Source organism: Lepisma saccharinum, chromosome 20 (genome assembly GCF_977018435.1).
Source record: "Lepisma saccharinum chromosome 20, izLepSacc3.1, whole genome shotgun sequence".
Classification (NCBI taxonomy): domain Eukaryota; kingdom Metazoa; phylum Arthropoda; class Insecta; order Zygentoma; family Lepismatidae; genus Lepisma; species Lepisma saccharinum.
The window spans coordinates 7,179,649-7,201,635 of record NC_139248.1 but is presented as its reverse complement, the minus strand read 5'-3'; the positions used below and the strand labels follow the sequence as shown (position 1 = coordinate 7,201,635).

The 21,987-nt window shown below is 38.6% G+C and overlaps 1 protein-coding gene across 1 annotated transcript in view; it reads right to left on the bottom strand.

Annotated features, from left to right (window-relative positions):
* Positions 1–21,987, bottom strand: part of LOC146003521 (WAP, Kazal, immunoglobulin, Kunitz and NTR domain-containing protein 2-like) — a 32,640-nt gene that overhangs the window by 4,407 nt on the left and 6,246 nt on the right. Inside the window, exons 2-4 of the mRNA XM_083141808.1 lie at positions 14,906–15,199; positions 4,210–4,389; positions 482–703 (exon numbers count right to left, since the gene is read on the bottom strand). Coding sequence (XP_082997934.1) covers positions 482–703; positions 4,210–4,389; positions 14,906–15,199 — 696 coding nt within the window. The remainder of the gene's footprint in view (positions 1–481; positions 704–4,209; positions 4,390–14,905; positions 15,200–21,987) is intronic.

The following is a 21,987-nucleotide window of genomic DNA, read 5'->3' as shown; positions in this document are numbered from 1 at the left end:
TCTCATAAAAAAGGCACGTTTGGAAACACTGGCGAGACCGCCTGAGTTTTGACGCTCGCGCCATCTGCAGGTACATAATGGAAACAACGGCATAATGTTGTCATAATATATCAAAAGTGCTTATTTCTTGTTGTGCAGCATTCTACGGTGAGAAAATACCTCCACGAACTTTCAAAATGCTACAGAAACTCATTTCCGTAAGTAGTTTCTTCTGTAAAAATGAAGAAATGTGTCTCCGACGATGTAACAGACATTTAACCACTGGTGAACACAATTTGGCCGATGAAGTGATTTCGGGATGAATAGGCTACAGAAAATTATTACTTTTTTTACGTTTGAACGTTCATTCTCTAGTGTTTCTTCCGAGTAACATCGGCCGGCTGATGTCACGGTTTACAGGGTTGCCAAATTGAAGGCTCCGACCTCACTTGGATTAACGATGGCCGTGATTACATCCTTTAGACGCTAGACGCTTGCTTACCTTCAGGTGTATTTTGTCTCGACGTGAAATCTCTTCCATTTTTGTTCAACAAGTAGATTCTCATTATACATTTGTGTTTGCAGCGCTTCTTCAATTTTTTGTTCCCTTTACATCCAGCCAACAAGAAATCTCCACAGTTAACTTCGTTTGCGTCAGATGATTTTTCATTCTTGTTCTGGCAACACTTCTTCTTCCGGGCAGGAATGCACTTCGTTTGTCGACCTAAAATTTTACATTATATTAATATTTTCATTCATTTTAGTGCACTAACTAATAAGCAAAAACTGAAAGAGCACTCTTGTGCGCCAGTCCGTGTCCAAATAGGAAACTACAAATGAAGTATTTGAAAAAAAATCTTATTTCGTGTCTATTTTTTACCTTTAATGTTAATTGTGGCGATGAGGATGAGCGCTAGCACGATGAAATGCACATAATTAACAGCCATCATCTGATAGTGGACATTAAACCAAGTGCGTGCAGAACGTTTTTTGGAGTGGCATTCGACCTCCCTACAAATACCCTCGAAATAAAAACACCAGGTCCCGATTTATGGGGGGTCTGCGTGCTACAGTCCTAGGCCTCTATCTGCCCAGGGGAAAATTTGGTTTGAAAAGGGAACAATATATTTTAAATGTAAAATATATTTTAAAAATGTAGCTAATCATTTGACATACGAGTAACTTGGCCTTCAAGTTGAAACTGAAACTGTATATAAAGTGGCTTCATGATGTTGTTAGTTTCGGGCTTTCACATATACAGGGTGGTCATAATTAAATTTTCCCAACTCAGAGCCCTCTGGAGCCCGTTCGAAGCATCGGATTGCAGTGAAACTTGGTATATATGCTATGGAGACCATGGGAAAGCAAATACTGATGTAAAAAAAATACGTAGGTCAAATTTTCATCACCGCCATCCGATGCTTCGAACGGGCTAACTTTTGGTATAAATCCGGGCTTGAATAAAACTATGAATATAACAAATTGGTTTCCATTTTCCATTTTCTGGTATATCACCCCATACATACTATATATACACACACATACATACATACATACACACATTAGTCAAAACAATTAGAGGGACACTATTGTCATTGCGAAAATCAGAAAACATTCAACTCTTACAGGTAGAAACTTTGTTGCACATTGATTGTTCATGTTTTGTGTACATAAATCATCAACCAAACAAATTTTTCGTGCGACCATGAATGAGGGAGAAAGAAACATAGCAAGAACGGAGCGAAATCAAAGTGGCCGCACAGGAAAGGTCCATACGTCAAGCACAGTCTAGGAGGCGTATGTTTGTGTACATGTTTCTGTGGCGTGTGTACAACTAGTCAGTCGACATGCGGCATCTGAGCGAGGATGACTGGCCCGATCAGTTACAATGCTGGAAGGGGGGAGGTCTATCAGAACGGTTTCGGCTGAGTTTAATGTGGCTCCTTCTGTGATCGACAGAGCTTACAAGAGGTGCAGAGAAACAGTCAGTTACAAAAGAAGACAAGGGCAAGGTCGAAAACTGAAGACATCAGCATCAGAGGATCGTTATTTGAAACATTGTGCTCTTCGACGCCGCACTGCAACTGCTCAGGATCATAAAAATGATCTTCGGGCCTCTACTGGAGTAAATGTAAGTACTCAGACTAAGAAATAGGCTTAGGGAAGTGGGTATGCGATCAAGAAGGCTCCTACAGACAATAAGACTTGAGGCTGAGCATAGGAGAAGTCGAGTAGTGTTTGCTCAAGAGCACAGAAACTGGCAACTTCGTCATTGGAGGAATGATTTTTTTACCGACTAGCAGGAGTACCCATCCCCCCCCCAAGGCCAATGACGCACCCCCCCAAAAAATCATGTCATGCGTTTCCCCCAAATCATATCATTCGCACCCTTAAACCATATCGTAATCCCCACAAAACATTTTTAATTACGACAGCGTGTCTACCGAAAGTAACTTTTTCCTTAGCTTTACTGAACATTATAATTGATCTGCCCCTCCTCCATAAACAGGGGTGTCATCACACAAGACCACCCCAAAAATCGTTCATCATAATCGAGAATATCGCGTGGATCCCAATTTAAAGTGTAGATTTAGCCTTAGAGTGCATAAAGTGGACTTAAAACCCCAAATCAATCAATCGAGAATATCGCTTGTCTTGTAATGCAGATTTAGTATAAAAACTTCATATTCATCTCATTAAAGCGCCAAACACACATCGTGGCAACAAATCATTGCGAGCAAAACGAGCAAGAAAATATTTACATCCATTTCTTTGCAGGCTTTGAAGAATATTCATTTAATGGGGGTGTCAATACTTTCTTAAGATCCCGAGATATTTAGTCTTTTTCTTTTTCAGCTTTTCCTTTGGCACATTCGGGGTCGAAAACGTGTGGATGCCTTATCGCTAAATACAGTCTCCAAAATATAACGCTCGAACTCTCTCTCCACTACAGAAATCCCTTGACAATCTAAGATTTAACACTTTATCAAGAGCTTTCTATCTCCCCTTTAAATTTCATACTCAATACTACCACCAAAATTTCCATATCAATTTTAGACTTACTGCTAATATTGAAGAGTAGATATTGCCTCCTCCAAAAAGTTAATTCTCAGTCTCCACACCAGAATTTCCGCAACAGTCTACGACAATAGTAATAGCAATTGGATACTCCCTTCAATTTAATTCTCAATCCGCCTCTAACTAAAATACTCGCCATAAACTAAGACCTAGAGTTGGATACTGTCCTCCCCAAAGTTTAATTCAGAATCCCACTCAGAACCCACGTGTCAATTAAGGCCTAATATATAAGAGTTGGATATTTATCCCCCCTCCCTTCGATAATGCCCTAAACACTTCCATTTCTTCATGTAATGGATTAAATACGGTGAACTTAAGGTGTAAAATTTTTGCATATATTTTGGAAAAGATATACAGCACATCTATAAACACAAGTCACAAATGCGAAAAACTTGCCTCAGGGCATTAATAAATAGCTATGTATAAATTCAATGCGATTTCGATTAATAAAAGGTGGAATTTTTCACGTAATGAAGAAAAATTCACCCAGAATTCCCGGTGAGTTGTCACCGGTATTCTGCAGCAAATTATTCACGCGTAATTGATTCTTCATATCAACAAAGTAACTTTTGCTAACATCACTAGTATTACAATAAATTTGAAAATGATGTATGCAAATGAAAATTTGGTTATAAAATTAATAATTGGTTGTTAATATACCTATTAAGATTTCTTACGGTTCTTTTTAACGATTATACCTAATCAGTATTTTTCAGGAATTTTGAACCGTTTTAAGTTCTTTTTTCGAAGCTACACACGTCAGGATCTTTCGAGCCTAATTAAAACATTTTAGAACATATTTTGGGATTTTCAGAGGCTATTTTAGGAAGCACACTTTTTTGGACCTAAAAATCCGAAGTCTAAATATACACGTTTAAAAACGTTTTGATATGAAATTGCTACCGTATTCACTCGAATCTAGTGGCGTACTTTTTTTGGGCCAAATTTCGTCTCCAAAATTAATGCGCGCGTTAGAATTGATGGTGCATTAATTTTGAGAGCAATTCCTTGTTCCATTCTTGTATAGCCGGTCCCCGTGACGGAGTGGTTAGCACATTGCGCTACGACGCCAGGGGTCCCGGGTTCGAATACCGGCCAGGGCATTGATGCTTGCGAGTATCCATGCATCAATTTCATCATGCATTCTCTTACCTGCTCTCGCAGTGACGCACTTTCGCTTGCAGGCGAATATTGTGCGGAAAGTGCCCTTCCATCTATAGCAGCCTGGAAATACCAGTGGCTTGCACGAGTTGTCTTCAGGGTCGTAGGAGAATCGGATGGTACCTCTCTGTCTTGCTCTGACTTGAGCTACTCTGGGTGTGTGTTCTGGAACTGTATGAAAAGAAGTAAACAATAAGTATTATTTATTCATTGAGGTGAAATACGAAGATAAAAAACACCAAAATTGGAAATACAGTCAACTCTGTACGTAGTGAACTGCTACGACCCTGAGGGTACGTACTTAAATGTTATTTACCACGGCTATAGAAATATCTTAATCTCAGGGGATAGGTTCTTTATTCGAGAATTCCAAATAAGAAAGCGTTTTATAGCCAAGAGGATATAGTTAAATGCGGATCTATATTCTGAAAACTGTACACAATACAAGCTTGTATATACATTGAAATATAAATATATGCTGATTCCAAATTTACGTCGGTTATATTCTTCTTATAAATATATGGACACTTGAAAGGAAATCTTCTTCTTTTCTTCTCACAATTTTGGGGAAAAGGCTTCTTCTTCTTTTCTTCCTTCTATTTTGGTAAAATGCTTCTTCTTCCTTCCTATCTTTGATTTGGGAAAAGGCTTCTTCTTCTTTTCTATCGTTGATTAGTGAAAAGGCTTCTTCTTCTTTTCTTGCTTCTATTTTGGTAAAATACTTCTTCTTCTTTTCTATCTTTGCCTTCTATTTTGGTAAAAGACTTCTTCTTCTTTTCTATCTTTGATTAGGGAAAAGGCTTCTTCTTCTTTTCTATCGTTGATTAGTGAAAAGGCTTCTTCTTCCTTTCTATCGTTGATTAGTGAAAAGGCTTCTTCTTCTTTTCTTCCTTCTATTTTGGTAAAAGGCTTCTTCTTCTTTTCTATCTTTGATTAGGGAAAAGGCTTCTTCTTCTTTTCTTCCTTCTGTTTTGGTAAAAGGCTTCTTCTTCTTTTCTATCTTTGATTAGGGAAAAGGCTTCTTCTTCTTTTCTATCTTTGATTAGGGAAAAGGCTTCTTCTTCTTTTCTATCGTTGATTAGTGAAAGGGCTTCTTCTTATTTTCTATCTTTGATTTGGGAAAAGGCTTCTTCTTCTTTTTCTTCTATTTTTGGAAAAGGCTTATTCTTCTTTTCTTTCTTCTAATTTATTGTCTTTCCTTTTAAAGCGTAATCTTATTTATTACATATATACGCTCATTTTCCCCGCTTCTTTGGGATTATACAAACGACACAAGCTATACTTATAGAAAGATTAGGGGCGACTAAATTGACAGTAGCACCACGTCCTATGTAACGACCAAAAGGGGAATAGCCCAGGATCGCTAACAGCAAGCGCTGCCTATGGTCCAGTGCGTCTAATAAGAAGCGCAACCGTAAGTGCTTCGGGGCGTCTAATTGAACACAGCGCCACCGAGGGACGGACAAACACAAAAGCTGACGATGTTCTCCTCGTCAGATGTATTGAATCAAATTTTGATCACTAGGATCAGAAAGGAGATACATTTCTGAATTCATTTGCTCACTTATTAACTTTCCTAATTGTTTCATATACGAGCATATTCTTAATTATCATAATTGGCTATTTACAACATTTTATTTATTCCTTCTATAATTTTTATACTCTTCCTTTATGTATTTTGCATTTACTATATATATAATCGCTCTTCTCCGCTCCTAGTTTCTACAATGAACTCTGCTCTTCTTTATATGGCGTGCTGCCATCTATCGTCGCATTCGGGAAACCTTTTATTCCTTGCCTTTTTCATTGTGTCGTCGGAACTGGCACGTGACAGAACTCGGTTGTGCTATAAGTAGGGACATGAAGTTTTCGTTTTAACGATAACACCGAATAGTCGAGGAAAGCAAAATAAAGTGTACAAAATGTATTTGGGTAGGTAAAGGAGCAAGTTTTCGGGTGTTTGGGAATCGAAATTACGCGAATTCTGCCATGTTTAAGAATATCACCGAATTTCTCACTTTAACGCGAAAAACGTCACGAAATCTGCAACATAAAATGGAGATCACACTTCTTCTGTTCAAAAAGAACTACCGGAAGCGCCATTTCTGTCATTCGTAGTCTAGCTGGTAATAGTTCGATTCAAAAGAGATCTTCCCAGAAGGGAAATTTCGTAGGAACAAAAAAAAAAAAAATCAGAGAGGAACACCTGTAGTGTTCCAGCATGTATGTGTGTGTACAGTCATGGAAAAAAGTTCTTCCCCATAAGAATTTAATAGGAGCAAGTAATGCAGGAGGGTAGGCAACACATATTGCACCCTTCGATGATCGGGTGATTTTGCCTGTCTTAACACCGAGAAATGTGTTCCACGCGAAGGCCAACATGACAGGAAAGCAAAGAGGGTCACGTGACTATTGGTTACGTGGAGTGTTGTGCTTCTCCACGCCCCCAGTTCTTGATCCACATTGCAGAAAAAGTAGAGCTGCATGCAATATATGAAAATAGGTTGTTTTCAACTACACGCTTAATTATGATTTTTTCAATTGTAAATCTATCAGACGTGTCTCCGGATTTAGTCGGGACAGTCTTTTACTTTGAATTCCTGTTTGTCATAGGCGTAACTTGACGGGAGCAGAAAGGGCATTTGTAACCCCCCCCCAAAAAATCAGGTTTCTTAAAGCTGCTAAAACAGGAATTAAATACTATGATTTGACGCGTCCAAAAAAGTATTATATTGAAAGATTGTTCCCAAATACGTAGATAGCAATTTAATACTTTGAAAGTGTCTCAGAATTGTTTATTATGTCACATCTTAGTGTGGCAAAGGTCTACTACAAAAGTGGAATTTCGTAACAGAAATATGAACCCACTCCTTTTATTTCGTAGCCGATTTCATCTTGAAACTGAAATTAAGAATATTAGTTAACAATGTCATTGGTAAACAATAAAAAATGTGTTAGACCCAATTCTTTAATACCTTATCATAATCTTTATCGCAAGTTTAAATTTTGTTGTAAGTCCACTTTATGCAAAAAAAAAAAGTAAAGTGCTCACCTGTGCTTAGCGCTACGCCATGAAGGCGTATAGGGGGTGTGGGGGTAACGGCCCCCACACTTTCTTGATTCGTTCGTGAGTGGGGGTGATGTGATCAGCATCACGCCCCTGACCGCCTTTACCCCCAGGGTTTCCCCCAGGTACCCATGTCATTCGACGCTGGGTGGGCACCGGGGCTGCTTCCAAAGTTAGAAAAGTTCCCGGGCTTGAACCGGCCGGGGATCGAACCCGGGGCCTATAGCATGGTAGTCAGACGCGTTACCGACTGAGTCACCGGAACAGATAGACTAATCTGAACTTCATACAGTTTAAAGTGGGATCCGAACCACTATGTGCTATCACCTGGTATCGTACCCGAGACCCCTTGATTACAAGGCCTTACCACTACGCCATCAGTGAGGCGCACACAATCTTTGTATTTCTACCTTTTTAAACCTATATGTATCATATAATAGGTTGTTTAACGTTGCTATGCCTCTATAGATTATATTTAGCCAGTATTCGAGCACATAGCGTCAGGTTTCATAGAATATAAGCTTCTCTTCCATGTTTATGGTTTCCTATCTGCAGTAGAAAAACTGGCAGGATCCCATAGCTTTTCTTTCAATAGTCTTACAATGGTTGCATATCATATCACTCAAATTTGATTCATTCGTTCCGAACACAATCCCCGATGGCGCAGTGGGATCGTGGGCGCCTTGTAATTAAGGGATCCCTGATTCGATACTCGTTGGAGGAACATAGTGGTTCGGATCCCCCTTTAAACTGTAGGTCCATTCACGATTAGCCTAACAGGACATAAAGTGGATTTAAGACACCAAATCAAGCAACCAACGCAATCCCGTTATTGTCCAAATTATCAAATCCAGAACCTTCGTCGCGAATGACATAAGCAGGAAGACAATGTGAAATAACCGAATAGAAGCAGAACCTAAAACCTACAACGGATAGATTGGATTAAGTCGACGATACAGCACGCGTTCTGAAGTGAACAAGAATACGAAAGTTGAAGGACCTCTATACGCACCCACTCTTCCTCCACTCAATGGGGAAGATATCTTTCTAGCTGAGAAGCTTTACGTAGGAGTGCCCTGAGGGAACTTCAAGGCCACGACGATAAAGTGTTCTACATGCAATGACGGTACCAAAACATACGTCTGAAAGCTATGTTCCTCCTTATTTCCTACGCCATTGATAACAGGAACACGTGCCCTCGTCTTTGGTAGAGCAGACGCCTGCTTGCTTGCCACCACCTTTTAGTTCAGTGACCTTCGCCCGTAGTCAGCAAGAGCGAATGACTCAACAGATACTTGTTGTCTGTGAGGCTACACAAGAATAGATATTTCGTTAGTGGCTGTAAGTATTGTTTCATCTGCAGTTATATCAGTTAACATTTCAATAGTTTCCTAATGGTTACGTTAGTGATAAACATGTAAATTAGTTCTCGAGAGTGAACGTTTTATCTATTTGAACGGGGGATTATTATACAGCCTGCATGTATTATTTTTTCATGAAACAAGAAGAAATTCGAAGACGCAAAAAGAGTTGTATTAGAGTAGTTAACAAAAGGAAAAAAGAAGAAGAAAACGAAAATGTAAATGCTGAAATAAATTATGGTAGAGATCGAGTGAATAACATTTTGTCATGGGGCCTCCTCGATGGCGTAGTGATAACGTCGTCGCCTTGTAATCAGTGGATCCCGGGTTTGATACACGGTGGATGCACATAGTGGTTAGTTTCCCACTTTAAACTGAAGGTCCAGTCCAGATTAGCATATCTGTGCACCAAACCAAAACTAAGAAAGAAATTGTCACAGTGTAAGAAAATTTCATGTTCAACCACATACGAGAAAAAAGGGAATAATATATTGCAGGTTGGAGTTCACATCTGTAGCATCTAACCAGCACAATTATGAATCGCAACATATCGTATCAGATCCATTTTTATTATACATGTATGATAATATAAGAGAAGTAGAGGAAAGAGAAAACCAAGCGAAACACGGACGCCTTCTCCAGAATTTCAAATCTCGTTACATAAGGTTCTGGGTTGGAGTCCCGAACAGACATGACTTTCTTGTTTTTGCCCTTTTATCTGCTTCATTTCATCATAATTCATCGTTATGGTTTACCTGCAGAAGAAGAATAATTACAATAATTGCAAATACAAAGCCAATGACAAACAGAACAACTCGATTACGGAGGTGCCAAGAAGAAACGAGACTTGACAGTGTCTCCGTCTCTCGGTTTGTCGAATTGAAAATTGCTCTCCCGTTCTCGGTCTCGATTAGTTAAATATAGAAATCGAAAATGTATGTGAATGAATATACATGTATTTTATATATTCCGGTTTTGTAGGAGATTTCGTGTTAGATGAAAGAAGTACTCTTCCATCGTATTTATTTTTATAATTTTTATTCCCTGTTCGATGATCGCGACGATAAGGACGAGTGACCATTACATGAAATTGATGACGAAATAGTCAAACACCCCCGACAAGGACGGTACTCAAACCCGGGAACTTTGGCAACGATATCGAATGTCAATCACTTAATGAGCTTGACCACCGAGCTTGCTTAATGTTGTTTCTGTCAGGTAATTCGTAATAACTGTCAATATCCCGCATTCACTATCATTTGCTTCATAATTTATCTTATTGTTGTGATTAACCTGAATTCAAAGAATTAGTTGAAAGGCAAAAATGCAAGATTGAATGTCTCTGATGTTACTTCGTGCCGAATAATATGACGTGGTATTATGATATGAATTTATTAATCATATAATATGCCTATTCATTCCATTGATTGTTCCCAATCTTGGGCGTGGGTGTCCTTGTTAAGTGTCCCTTCATCAATTTCATCATAGCATCACTCATCTTCATCGTCGCTATTTGCCAAAAGTGAAAGAATAGCAAATCTAAGTAACAAACATCCAATCAAATCGAACATCTCCACCGATTTAATTCTATACGGTACCAAATTCCCACTTTATTACTGCATCTTAAGTCATTTTACAGCATCTCAATTGTTTTCCGATTCGAAATAATTTGGAATGTTGTTTTGTGCAGTTGATTGTGCATTGTTTCGTTGTTTGGATTGTTTAATTAACGTCGCATTAATTAGTTTTAGACCAATCGTGACAGGGGGAAGCAAGAGCACAAAGGAAGCGAAAAAGACAAGGAAAAGACCACGGCTTTCTTTAAAGATAGCATCCCGTGAATACAACTCAAGTGACTGCAGAATATTATGAATAAAATTTATTTCGCTTTTTCCCTTTATTTCTGTTTCAGTTATTTTACTTCCATTTTCTTCTACCACTCGCGTTAATCGTGTCGGTGAGGAAGAATTATAAACTCGTGAAATGGACGATGGTACCAAAAAATATATGCGTCTCCCACGGTTCGAAACTGTCAGTACAAAATATTGTCTTATTTTTAAAATTTACGGGCAAACATGGTTTGTCACGTAGCAATTTTCGCTTATCTCTTTCTCAAGGGGTTCCATTGCCTCTCTGATGTCGTAGTGGTAACGTCTTCGCCATGTAATGAAAGGCTTCCGAATTCAATACCAAATAGAGAGGCATTTGGTTGGGATCCCATTTTAATCTGTAGGTCCAGTGCATGAACTGGACTTAAACAATTAACGTGTGGCATGTGGTCTGTGATGAGAACCATCTTTCAGCGACCCTTCTTCACAATGACTCAAATATCACTCGAAAGATTAGTATTTCCTTACGAGTAGCTCTTGTCAAGAAACCAGTTCCTGAAATTTTCTTCTGGAGGCCTCGTAGCACCCAGCTGTTTGTTGTGGCTGGGGCACGAGTCATGTGACTCATGCTATCAAAGCTCAATCCTTCCCGAGAACTCAGAATCACCAGGCAAACTTAAGCGAATATTTTGTTATTTGGGTTGCATAAACAACAGGTTTTAAGACGTTACGAAATTCTACGTCCCGTGGCCCAGGTAATTTTTTCTCTGACTGTACACAAAATGCTATTTTCAAGTCGCAGAGGGATTTTTTGGCATTTTTAGGGAAATGTGATGTGTATGATTGTGTTCAAAGATTTGGGTGCTATTATTCAATAAACATTTCATATTTAGTGGCTGATGTGATGAAATAGTTTTCCAAATGGAAGACATTTGGTCATTTCTCACAAAGGTGAGCCATAATTTCTTTGTTATTAGAACTAAAATTTGTCTCAATTTTCCAGAACTAGAACAATGTGAAAATCTTAAACATAGAAGGAACAGTAAAAATGCATGTAAAAATAACACCGATATTAAATTAATAACACCGAATTTTGCCATAAACAGCGAAAAATAACACCGAATTGCAGTAAAAAATAACATCGAAATTTAGGGAAAAATAAAACGAAAACTTCACCTCCCTAGCTATAAGTGACAAAAACGCCCGCATCACACGGAACTGGATTTCCAGTAGGTATGCCCTAGTTGGCGCTGGACTTGCTACCAATTTGCTAGTTTTCGCCTCACACGATACTTATCAGCGTACTTGTCGATAGACTTTTATTTCCATACGGGGAAGTTGTAATGGCGGCCGCGTGAGATGTAAACAATGTATCACTTCACATTTTTAAAAGCCGATAACTATTCAACCGAGAGGAATAACGTTTCGTGTAAAACTTTATTAGGTACAAAACAATGGCGCTGCTTAAATACATACTTTATAACGTTTACTGTACACGTATGGAAGAATATTTTAGTTGCTTCAAATGTAAACACCGTGCACTCGGCATAGATGGTGTAACTCAACGCGCCTTTCATGCTGCATACGTTATACATTGCTGGAGTAACACTCGGAAACCACAGAGAAAAGCGCTCCTTTGCACACTCACAGATTATCTTCACATGGCGAAACTTTGCTCTGATTGGCTGTTCCACAGAATCCAGTCGAGGAAAGCAAGTAGCAATTAGAACATGTCTTATTCCTCCAAACCAGTCAAGCAGTTCAGCGCCAACTATAGCTCGACCACAAGGAAAAAAAACCTTCCGTCAAAAGCGTTCGCGCATCTTCCCTGCCGTTATCGGTGCTCGGGGTAGTGTTGCCAGGTCAGACTTAAAAAAATCGGGAGGTTGTTCCTTGGGAAACCAGAAGATCTGTTACAAAATCCGATGATCTATTAGTAGCGGATGAACAATGTTGTCGGGGGCGGCATAATCGTGCGCACTGGGGGGCAAGGGGACGCCACATATTTTTATAGCGAGGGGGAAACAATGTATTTTTATCAGGCAGGTAAACAAGGCATATTAACCCGTAATAACGTTGTCCTCTCAGAAAACGCCATTTGAGTTTGAAATTATCACGTTCCTACAACCCTATTTTAATAATGGATGTAAAAATTACTGTGACTGAAATCAACTCATACGTCTGAAATAATAGGTACTTTTATGTCAACATTCATTTTCCACAATCTTTGAAGTCGAATGCTAACAATAACAAATTAATTTGCCTTCCGCTGGTGTTCAGTGTACAGCTATCATTAGGGGTGGGCACGCGTCCTGCATCATAATGAAAAAATGCATTACGTATGTGAAATATATTTGGTGAATTAGACAGCATGTCTTCCTCAATAATTGAAGATAACAACGCTTATGCTAGGGTGCCACCTAACTTCCCCATCTGCTAGAAATACACACACACACACACAACACCCACCCACCCACCCACCCACCCACACACACACACACACACACACACACACACACAAACACCCCCCCCCACACACACACACACACACACATATATATATATATATATATATATATACATGTATAAAATAATTTGCCCACGCTACGAAGTCAGTGTTCCTACCTAGTATGGCAAGGACGTTTCACTGTGTTTGTGTCATTTCATCCATTTCATCAGTTTTTCATTCATCCATACTCGTACTTACCCGTAGAGACACAAAAGCGACGTAAAATAACTAAAATAGAAATAGATTTTCGGGTGGGATAAAATACAACCATCTAAAAATAGTAATGTAGTAATAGTAATAAGATAATGTCCTAGCACAATTGAGTATCGTTTGGTATAATTTCACAGTTCAAACAGCACTTTTCATGGCAGAGTGGGGTCCCACTCTACCTCTCCACTCCATGTTCAAGTAAGATAAGCAGGAAACGTGTTTTTGAGCGGGTCGTTGGAGGTTCCATAGCAATAGTTTATTAAGGAATTCTCCCGAGAAATCAATAGGTCTGGTAACACTGACGTGAGTCGCGTTGAAGGCTCCTTCCCCCTGCTCTTTACCCCACCCGCCAGCGCGGTGAGGTTCTGCGGAGGTTTCTTTCCTTGTGGTTCCACTATAGGGCATTCCTTCTAGAAATCCACTTGTGTGTGATAGGGGCTTAACTCACCAGTCCCGACCCAAAAAGATGGACTCAATTTCGTACGGCTATATTTCCTGAACTATACATCGTAAGTGAATGATCTACAAGTATATAGTTTCAAATTCATTTTCACCGTCGTGATTATCCAAAAGGGCTAAAAAGGACGATCAATAACACAAATACAACTACAAACTACTGTCATTATACAACCGCTTTACAATAGTAAAAGCAGTGCTCGAAGTGGAAATGTCTTGTACGCTTCAACATGGAAAGGGAGAGGGGAGAGGAGCTTTATTCAAATTGAATTAACTCGTTCCCTCCATTTAGAGAACTGAGTAAAATGTACTCCGTTGTATTACATTTTGAAGCATACAATTGTTATTAATAGACCTCGGATTTTTAGATTCTAAAAAGTGTGCATTTAGGTTCCTAAAATGGCCTCTAAAAAGGTTCGAAAAACCTTAAAGAAGGTCCTAAAAATATTGTTAGGCCCGAAAAATCCTGAAGTAGGTTAAAAAAAACTTAAAATAGTTCAAAATTTTTGAAAGATGCTGATTAGGTATAGTCACCGGCAATGAAAATTGGACACCTATATCCTGAAATACGCACTACCTTGCATAACGTAATGTGTGTTGCCTAACCCTACGGCAATGGCAGAACTTACCATTTGAAATTTGTTACTAAAATCCACTACTCGCCGTATAGTTAGGCAACAATCTTTCTTTCATGTTATCCACAGCCAAACTCCGCAATTTTGTCTATGAGGATCATCTTATATGCTGAAAATAATCTTTAAAAAGAACATAGTCAGTGGTGCAAATTTCAATGCTGAAATGTTAGTTTGCCACAAAGCACCGAAGTGAGCAAGACCACACAGATCAGACCACTTTGGATTGCACAGGTAACAGTGGCACCAGACATTTTGCACTGTTCAGAGCTTTGAAAAATCACCAAGGACTTGGAGGAAGGGAAATCGACAGAGAGTACGTTTCAAACACGTTCGTCATTGAATTTTTTCGTGACGAACAAAGCAAATGTCTCTGTGTGACATAAAAATTCTGTAAAACCTTTAAAAACATATAAAAACCTAAAAAAAAGTTTGTTTTAGGCGCAAAAACCTAAAATAGGTTCTAACAAGCGAAATAGTTTTTTTAGGCAATATAAAACTTCATCAGTTGTTGCATTTTTTAATCAAACGTTGACTTAACTTATTATTTCTTACATACCTGTAAAGGAGAAAATAGTTTAAAAACCTTAAATCCTAGGTCTAGTTATTAATCAAGTCCTTACCATCTGTGACTTGAAGTGTTATCCATGGTTCACCACGCGCTTGGCACGTGTAGTTCCCGGAATCTCCGACCGTGGCGTTGTGGATGATAAGCTTAGTTGTAACAGTGTCTGGTCCTTTCGGCACAAGGAATACCTCTCTTCTATCGTCGCCATTGTGGATTGAGTCATTGTTGTGATACCAATATGGATCCTCGGGAAATTTCAAATCCTGTTTCTTCTTACAGTGTATCTCAATTGTTGACAAGGCGGGTACACTGACTGTCCTGTGTTTCGGAACGAGGATAGTTTTACGTCCTAAAGGAATAAAGCATTAGTTGTTAAATATTCAATAACATTATTTACTTAATTATGAACACAATGTTGCTACCAACTTATGTATGCCCCACGTTAGGAGCGTCACTAATGCTACGCCCTTGTGGGTACGTACTTAAATGTTATTTACCACGGCTACAGATATCTTAATCTCAGGAGATAGGTTCTTTGTTTGAGAATTCCAAATAAGAAAGCGTTTTATAGCCAAGAGGATATAGTTAAATGCGGATCTATATTCTGAGAACTATACAAAATACAGAGAAAAATATATAGCGACATTGAAATATATCGAAAATTTACATCAGTTACATTCTTCTTGAAAGGAAATCTTCTTCTTTCTCTTCGTAATTATGGAAAGGCTTCTTCTTCTTCTCTCTCTTGATTAAAGAATAGGCTTCTTCTTCTTTGATTATGGAAAAGGCTTCTTCTTCTTTTGATTATGGAAATAAGCTTCTTCTTCTTTAATTATGGAAAAGGCTTCTTCTTCTTTTCTTCTTTGATTATGGAAAAGGCTTCTTCTTCTTTTCTTCTTTGATTATGGAAAAAGCTTCTTCTTCTTTTCCTTTTGATTATCGAATAGGCTTCTTCTTCTTTTGATTATGGAAAAGACTTATTTTATTATTTCTTCTATATATAAGAAATCTAGTTCCGTCGTCTCGCTTCCTTTTCTTTATGCCCTATATATGTTTTCTTTCCCTTTCCCCGTTTCTTTGGCAAACGATACAAGCTATACTTATATAAAGGAGTAGGGTCGACTAAACTGACACTAGCGCCACCTCCTATGTAACGACCAAAGGGGAATAACCAGGATCGCTAATAACAAGCGCTGCCAATGGCCCAGTGCGACTAAAAAAGAAGCGCAACCGTAAAGTGCTTCGGGGCGTCTAATTGACCACAGCGCCACCGGGGAACGGACAAATGCAAAATCTGACGATGTTCTCCTCGTCAGAGAATCAAAAAGAAATTGAGATGAGATACATTTCTGAATTCATTTGCTCGCCTAATAACTTTCCTAAACGTTTCACATATGAGCATGTTCTTAATTCTTTTAAATTACTATATACATCATTCTATTTACTTCTATTATAGTATTTGAACTCTTCCTTTATATATTTCTCAATTTACTATAATATAAATAATCCCTCTTCTCCGCTCCAAGTTTTTACAATGAGCTCTGATCATCTTTATATGGCGTGCTGCCATCTGTCGTCGCTCTCGGGAAACTTCTTACTTGCAACTTTCATTGTGTCATCGAAACTTGCACGTGACAATGTGGATCGACAATAATAGGCTCAAACACGCTGTACAAAATATATATAACACTCAAAACCTATCTGGATAAATTTATTTCTATGAAGTTTACAAGTCTTGTTAATTCATCTTTGGAAGAAAATGTCAATGCTGTATGAAAAAGATCGAAACAAACAAATACAAAGGTACAAACTAGTTTTCATTGAAGAAAAAAAAATATATTTAGGTTCTTTATCGCAATGACTTTACGTAACAAATCGTTTAGAGATATTTTCGGTAAACTTGGGCATGTGTGTATTAAATCGTACTAAGCTCACAAGATTTTTGAGTTCCCTAAGAGATGGGCAAAGTTTCCCACCTTTATTCTTAAATTTGTTAATTTTAATCAGTTTTCGCTTTACATCGTCGGTGTTACTAACCGTTTTAGACGTACACATAATTAATAACAATAATAAAAATAATATACCGGGTGATCCGTTTGAGATGTCAGAAAAGTAAACCTTTATATGCAAGAGGTTAATGTACGTATCTGTGAGCAGTTTGTTGTAATATAAACACAAAGGATGTAAGTTTCGAATCAGTGGAGATTTACTGACTTCAGCTGCGTGGCGGTAGTAGCATGCATGGAATACTCGAAACTTTCGCATACCATACACATTAGCGCCGCCATGTGGCTGAAGTTTGTAAACCTCCACTCATTCGAAACTTACATCCTTTCTGCTCTTCTTATATTACAACAAGCTCCTCGGAGAAACTTACATTAACCTCTTGTGTATCAAGGTTTACTTTTCTGACATCTCAAACGGATCACCCGGTATAATCATCAATCATCCTCATCGTCGCGATTAGCCACTTTAAAAGCAACACAAAGTAACATATGTACAACCGGTGATGTGTCGTAGTTTGGTTTATTGTTCTACACCAGTGGTTTCCAACTTCAAAAGGTCCGAGGGCCAATATTATATCCAGCAGTTGATAGGCGGGCCGCATTTTTTTTTGGGGGGGGGGAGGATTAAAAATTACAAAAATTGTAAGTACTGAACTGAAAATGTAGTACTTTCGCTTGACCTAAATTTCTAAAATAAGGCAATAAAACAATGGAATCACAAATCAAAATTGTATAATTACAATTTATTTCTCAAAAACCCAATACCTACTTATTGATGAATTGAAAGAAATTAAAGACACACCATACAAATAAGAATACTTCATAGTAAGTGTTCAATGTGAAAATTGAGCCCCATCTGCTTCTTTATTAAAGTTGTATTTGAATTTCTGTATTTGAAAGTCTCAGAAGGTGAAGGAGTGAAGAATCTGCCAGTCTGCTTCTGTAACGGTTCTTGATAAACTTCATTGAAGAAAAACACTTTCACACGTGTATGTGCTGCCGAACATTGATGTCATTCTTTGCCCAAAACTACGAAGGTTTGAAAAGCGTTCCTTTATAAGGTATTTGAAACACTCTGGCCACTTTTCTTGCCTAGTTTGAAGGTACACATCGCCTTGCAAATCACGCAATTCAGGTTCGAGAGAAGCTATTTTCATTTTCAATATTACGTTTTTTGGAGATATTGCTCATTTCGATATTTGCACAAACTTTAACAATCAGTCACAGTACAATCCGAGTTGGAACACTGGAAACCTCTTCGTACTTCGTACGTAGTAAAACAGGGGTGGAATGAATGGGGTGAAGAGAAAGTTATGTCACTTTAGATTCTTCTGATGATCATTATTGACTGCAAAATCAATTCTACCTGTGATATGGTCTTTATTCACAGAGCTTCCGTTCCTTCAGTAAAAATATAACGTATTTTAATAAAAATAAATAAAATTAACGTATTTTGCAAACTGGCTTCGCGGGCCGCAGAAAAAGGCAACGGGGGCCGCATGCGGCCCGCGGGCCGCCAGTTGAAAACCCCTGTTCTACACCAGTGTTTCTTAAACGCCGGACCGCGACTCGGTACGGCCCCTTGAGTCAATTATACCGGGCAGCGAGAGGTTCTACTGAAGTTTTGCAACTTGCAGCCTGAGCTGGTTGGGTCTTTCTCGAGTTAGAGCCGGAAGGGTGAAGCGACTTGGAACCTAAGCTGGCAATCATCTAGCAAGATGACCTTACGTTCAGATTTCAGTTCGACTGCGATAACAGGAATTGCTTTCCTGTGGCGGTGAGTGATCAAGCGTTGCTTCTCGCCTCCAAATTTGTGCCCAAAAGTCCATTTAAGGAGTTCCGCGTTTTGAAACTATCATGTGTATTTGTTCTAAACTTGTGCAAGAATCAAGCATCTAGACCATCGTTTCTCAACCTATGTGGCGCGACCCACTACTTAAAAACCTATTATATTTAAATTAGGGTACTAAGGTATATTGTTATAACAATTTAAATTCAATCCCTGTTGCACGTAGTCCAAACTCTACATTTCTGTTATTGCAGCTCTACCATAGCTTTTTACCGGCATCTCTCTGTTGCTTAACTCAAGGGAGTCGGATATCTGTTGTTTTCGTTCCGGTTGCACCAAGGGGTTCTTAAGAGGTAAGGATCCTGAACTTTCGGATGAGGCATTAAAGTTTCTCATATCGTTCTCCACCTCAATTTGTGTGAAGAGGGATTTTCATCTCTGATTCAGTGAAAACCAAGTACAGAAACAGACTTGACGTTCACTTAGATTTAAAACTTAAGTTAACCACCATTGAACACAACACTTCATAGTAGACCAGTCAAAGAGCAGAATTGTGACTCTTCTACTTGCATGGAATGTTAATGACAGACATCTATGCTAATCCATCAGTCATAGGTCTGACAGAAAAACTAACGTGGATGCCACCAAATATTTTGACCTTAAAGGTCATTTCAAGATCATTCTGACCCTAAAAAGTCCAATTTCAAACTCGTCAAATATAGTCGTGTAATATATCAAACGAAAGGTATAGAAGAGACAACTGTTAGGTGATATTTTAGCTCAGAATATTGATGTCAGAAGTAGCTCTTGTGGGGCAAAGGTAATTACGTTAAATTTGTATACACTGGAGTCCTGTAAATATATTGTGACTTTGCCCCCAGATGCTTGGAAAAGGGAATTAGGTTGTCTCAAACCTCAGTGGCCAAAGCTACCTCCTGTACCAGTGTACTACCTCGAAATTGTGACCTGCTTTTGCAAAACGAAGTGCAAAAGTGCAAGACTGCAAGATCGCCTGCTTCAAAATCAATATGAAATGCATAAATGCCTATGGCTGCGATTCTATACACTGTTGTAATCCATCGCATTGAACATTATTTGAGTCAAGTACAGATTACGTGGACAAAAGTTGTTTTTTTTTGTAAAATATATATTCCAATAATATAATATATCTTTATTATTTCAAACGATTCATTAGTATATTAATTCTTGGCATTATAAATAAACATAACATAAAAATAGATGTATTTTTCTCAGACTAGTCTTTAAAAAACAACCTGCATGAAATACCGGGTGTCCCAGAAGTCTTCCCCTGATTACAAACTTTATTCATATCCGCTATATGTAAGGTAGAGATGTGAAAGTGGTGCCAAAATGTTGGAAAACTAACCAAGTTTTTTGTTCCAGGTTTCAGTAACGTGGCTGTAGTGTAGTAGTGTCAGTGCCCAGGAAACCGGAAATGTTCACAAATCAGGAAAAAGCTCAGTGTGTCCCCTGGTATCATCAGGCAACAAAGCCTGTACAATTTGCACTTTGTATGCACGAAAAAATAAAGGTTTGTGTAAGATATCATAAATATAACTTTTTGGCTGATGTTTTACGTTGTTTGAAATCGCCGAGGATGATGGTTCGGCCACTTCTCGGTAAGTCAGCAACAGATTCTGTGGTCTTGAACTTGTCATACCACGACTTAATGCTCTCGACATCGGGCGGCATCTTTCCATAAGTTGTTTCAAATTTCCTCTGCACTGTTATTGGTGACCGAGTCTCGTGACACACTGAGATTTTTCCTGATTTGTGAACATTTCCGGTTTTCTGGGCACTGACACTGCTACACTACAGCCACGTTACTCAAACCTGCAACAAAAAAACTTGGTTAGTTTTCCAACATTTTGGCACCACTTTCACATCTCTACATTGCATATAGCGGATATGAATAAAGTTTGCAATCAGGGAAAGACTTCTAGGACACCCGGCATTAATCAAGTCTGACAAGGTGAACTTTCCCCTGACATCAATATTCTGAATATTCTGACCTAAAAATATCACCAAGCAGTTTGTCTCGTCTATACCTTTCGTTTCATATAATACAAGACTGTATTTGAACGAGTTTGAAATTTGACCTTTTAGGGTCAGAATATGACCTTCAAATAAAATTTAAGGTCAAAATGTTTGGTGGCATACACCCTAGTTCTTTTGCCAGACCTATGACTGATTGATTTAGCATGGACGGCTGTCATTAACAATCCATGCGGGTAAAAGTTTTTTTTAAAGCTTTTTTTGCATCTTGGCTGGTATACTACCAGTTTATGCAGAAAAAGAAGCCCCAACAGTCACACGAGTTCGGTTCCAGTAAAAAAAAAAAAAATCAGCATGTGTGTTTAGTTAGATGTTAGAGTAAATTAGTCTTTTAAATTACATATTTAATGTTCTAGAATGAAGTATGTGTAATTTTTTTAAGCAAGCATAAAAGAGAGCTTCTTACAGTACTCGATGTAAGCAAAAATATGATTATAAACTTGGTGCACACCCCTAGAAGAAATTCTGCCGGTGTCCATGCTTATGGGTCCCGGACTGAAAAAGGTTGAGAACCACTGATCTATACATTATGAACATCATTTACAAGAACGTATTTAGAAGGGAGGGTCCTCGACACGCATTTCCGCATAACTTACACAAAGGTAAGCTTGGATTGTGAGGGTTCTTAGCATTAATACACTGAATTTTTTGTGACGTCACAAGTCGCAGGGCGGGGTGGAGCTCGGGAACTGTGCAAAAAGTGAGGCCCACAGAAGATCCCGAGTCCCGAGCAGTTTCAGTTCAGAAAACCGCGCGGCAAGATGATGCGTGTTAATGAGTTCCCGCGCAAGATCATCTTCCCGCGCGTCACGCTATATATGTAAAGGCCAGTGGCGACTCGAGACTTTTTCGGAGTAGGAAGAAATTATAGTAAACCGAGGAAGGTTTGAAAAATGCGTTCAATTACATTCACACGTAGCCTAACGCTTGTACTATCCTTTGCATTTTAGAATGTTAGCTGCAGGCCTATGCTCAAGGTAGGGCAAGGGGCTCTTGCTCCTCACTTTCAACTACGAAATATTTACATGTTGACCTATAAAAACCGACGAAAATAACATTAACGATATTTCAGATTTTTCAAGAATTTCGATTTTCTTCTCCCTCCCTGTCGTCGAGTGGATTCACGATAACAAAAATGCTGCTAAAACTTCGAAATTATACTAAATGTTTCTAAATTGTCCTAGGATTTATTATTAATTACTTTTTTTTTTCGGATAATTGTAATTCTGCATCTAATTTTCTAGAGTTTTGAACTTGGGTTACTTA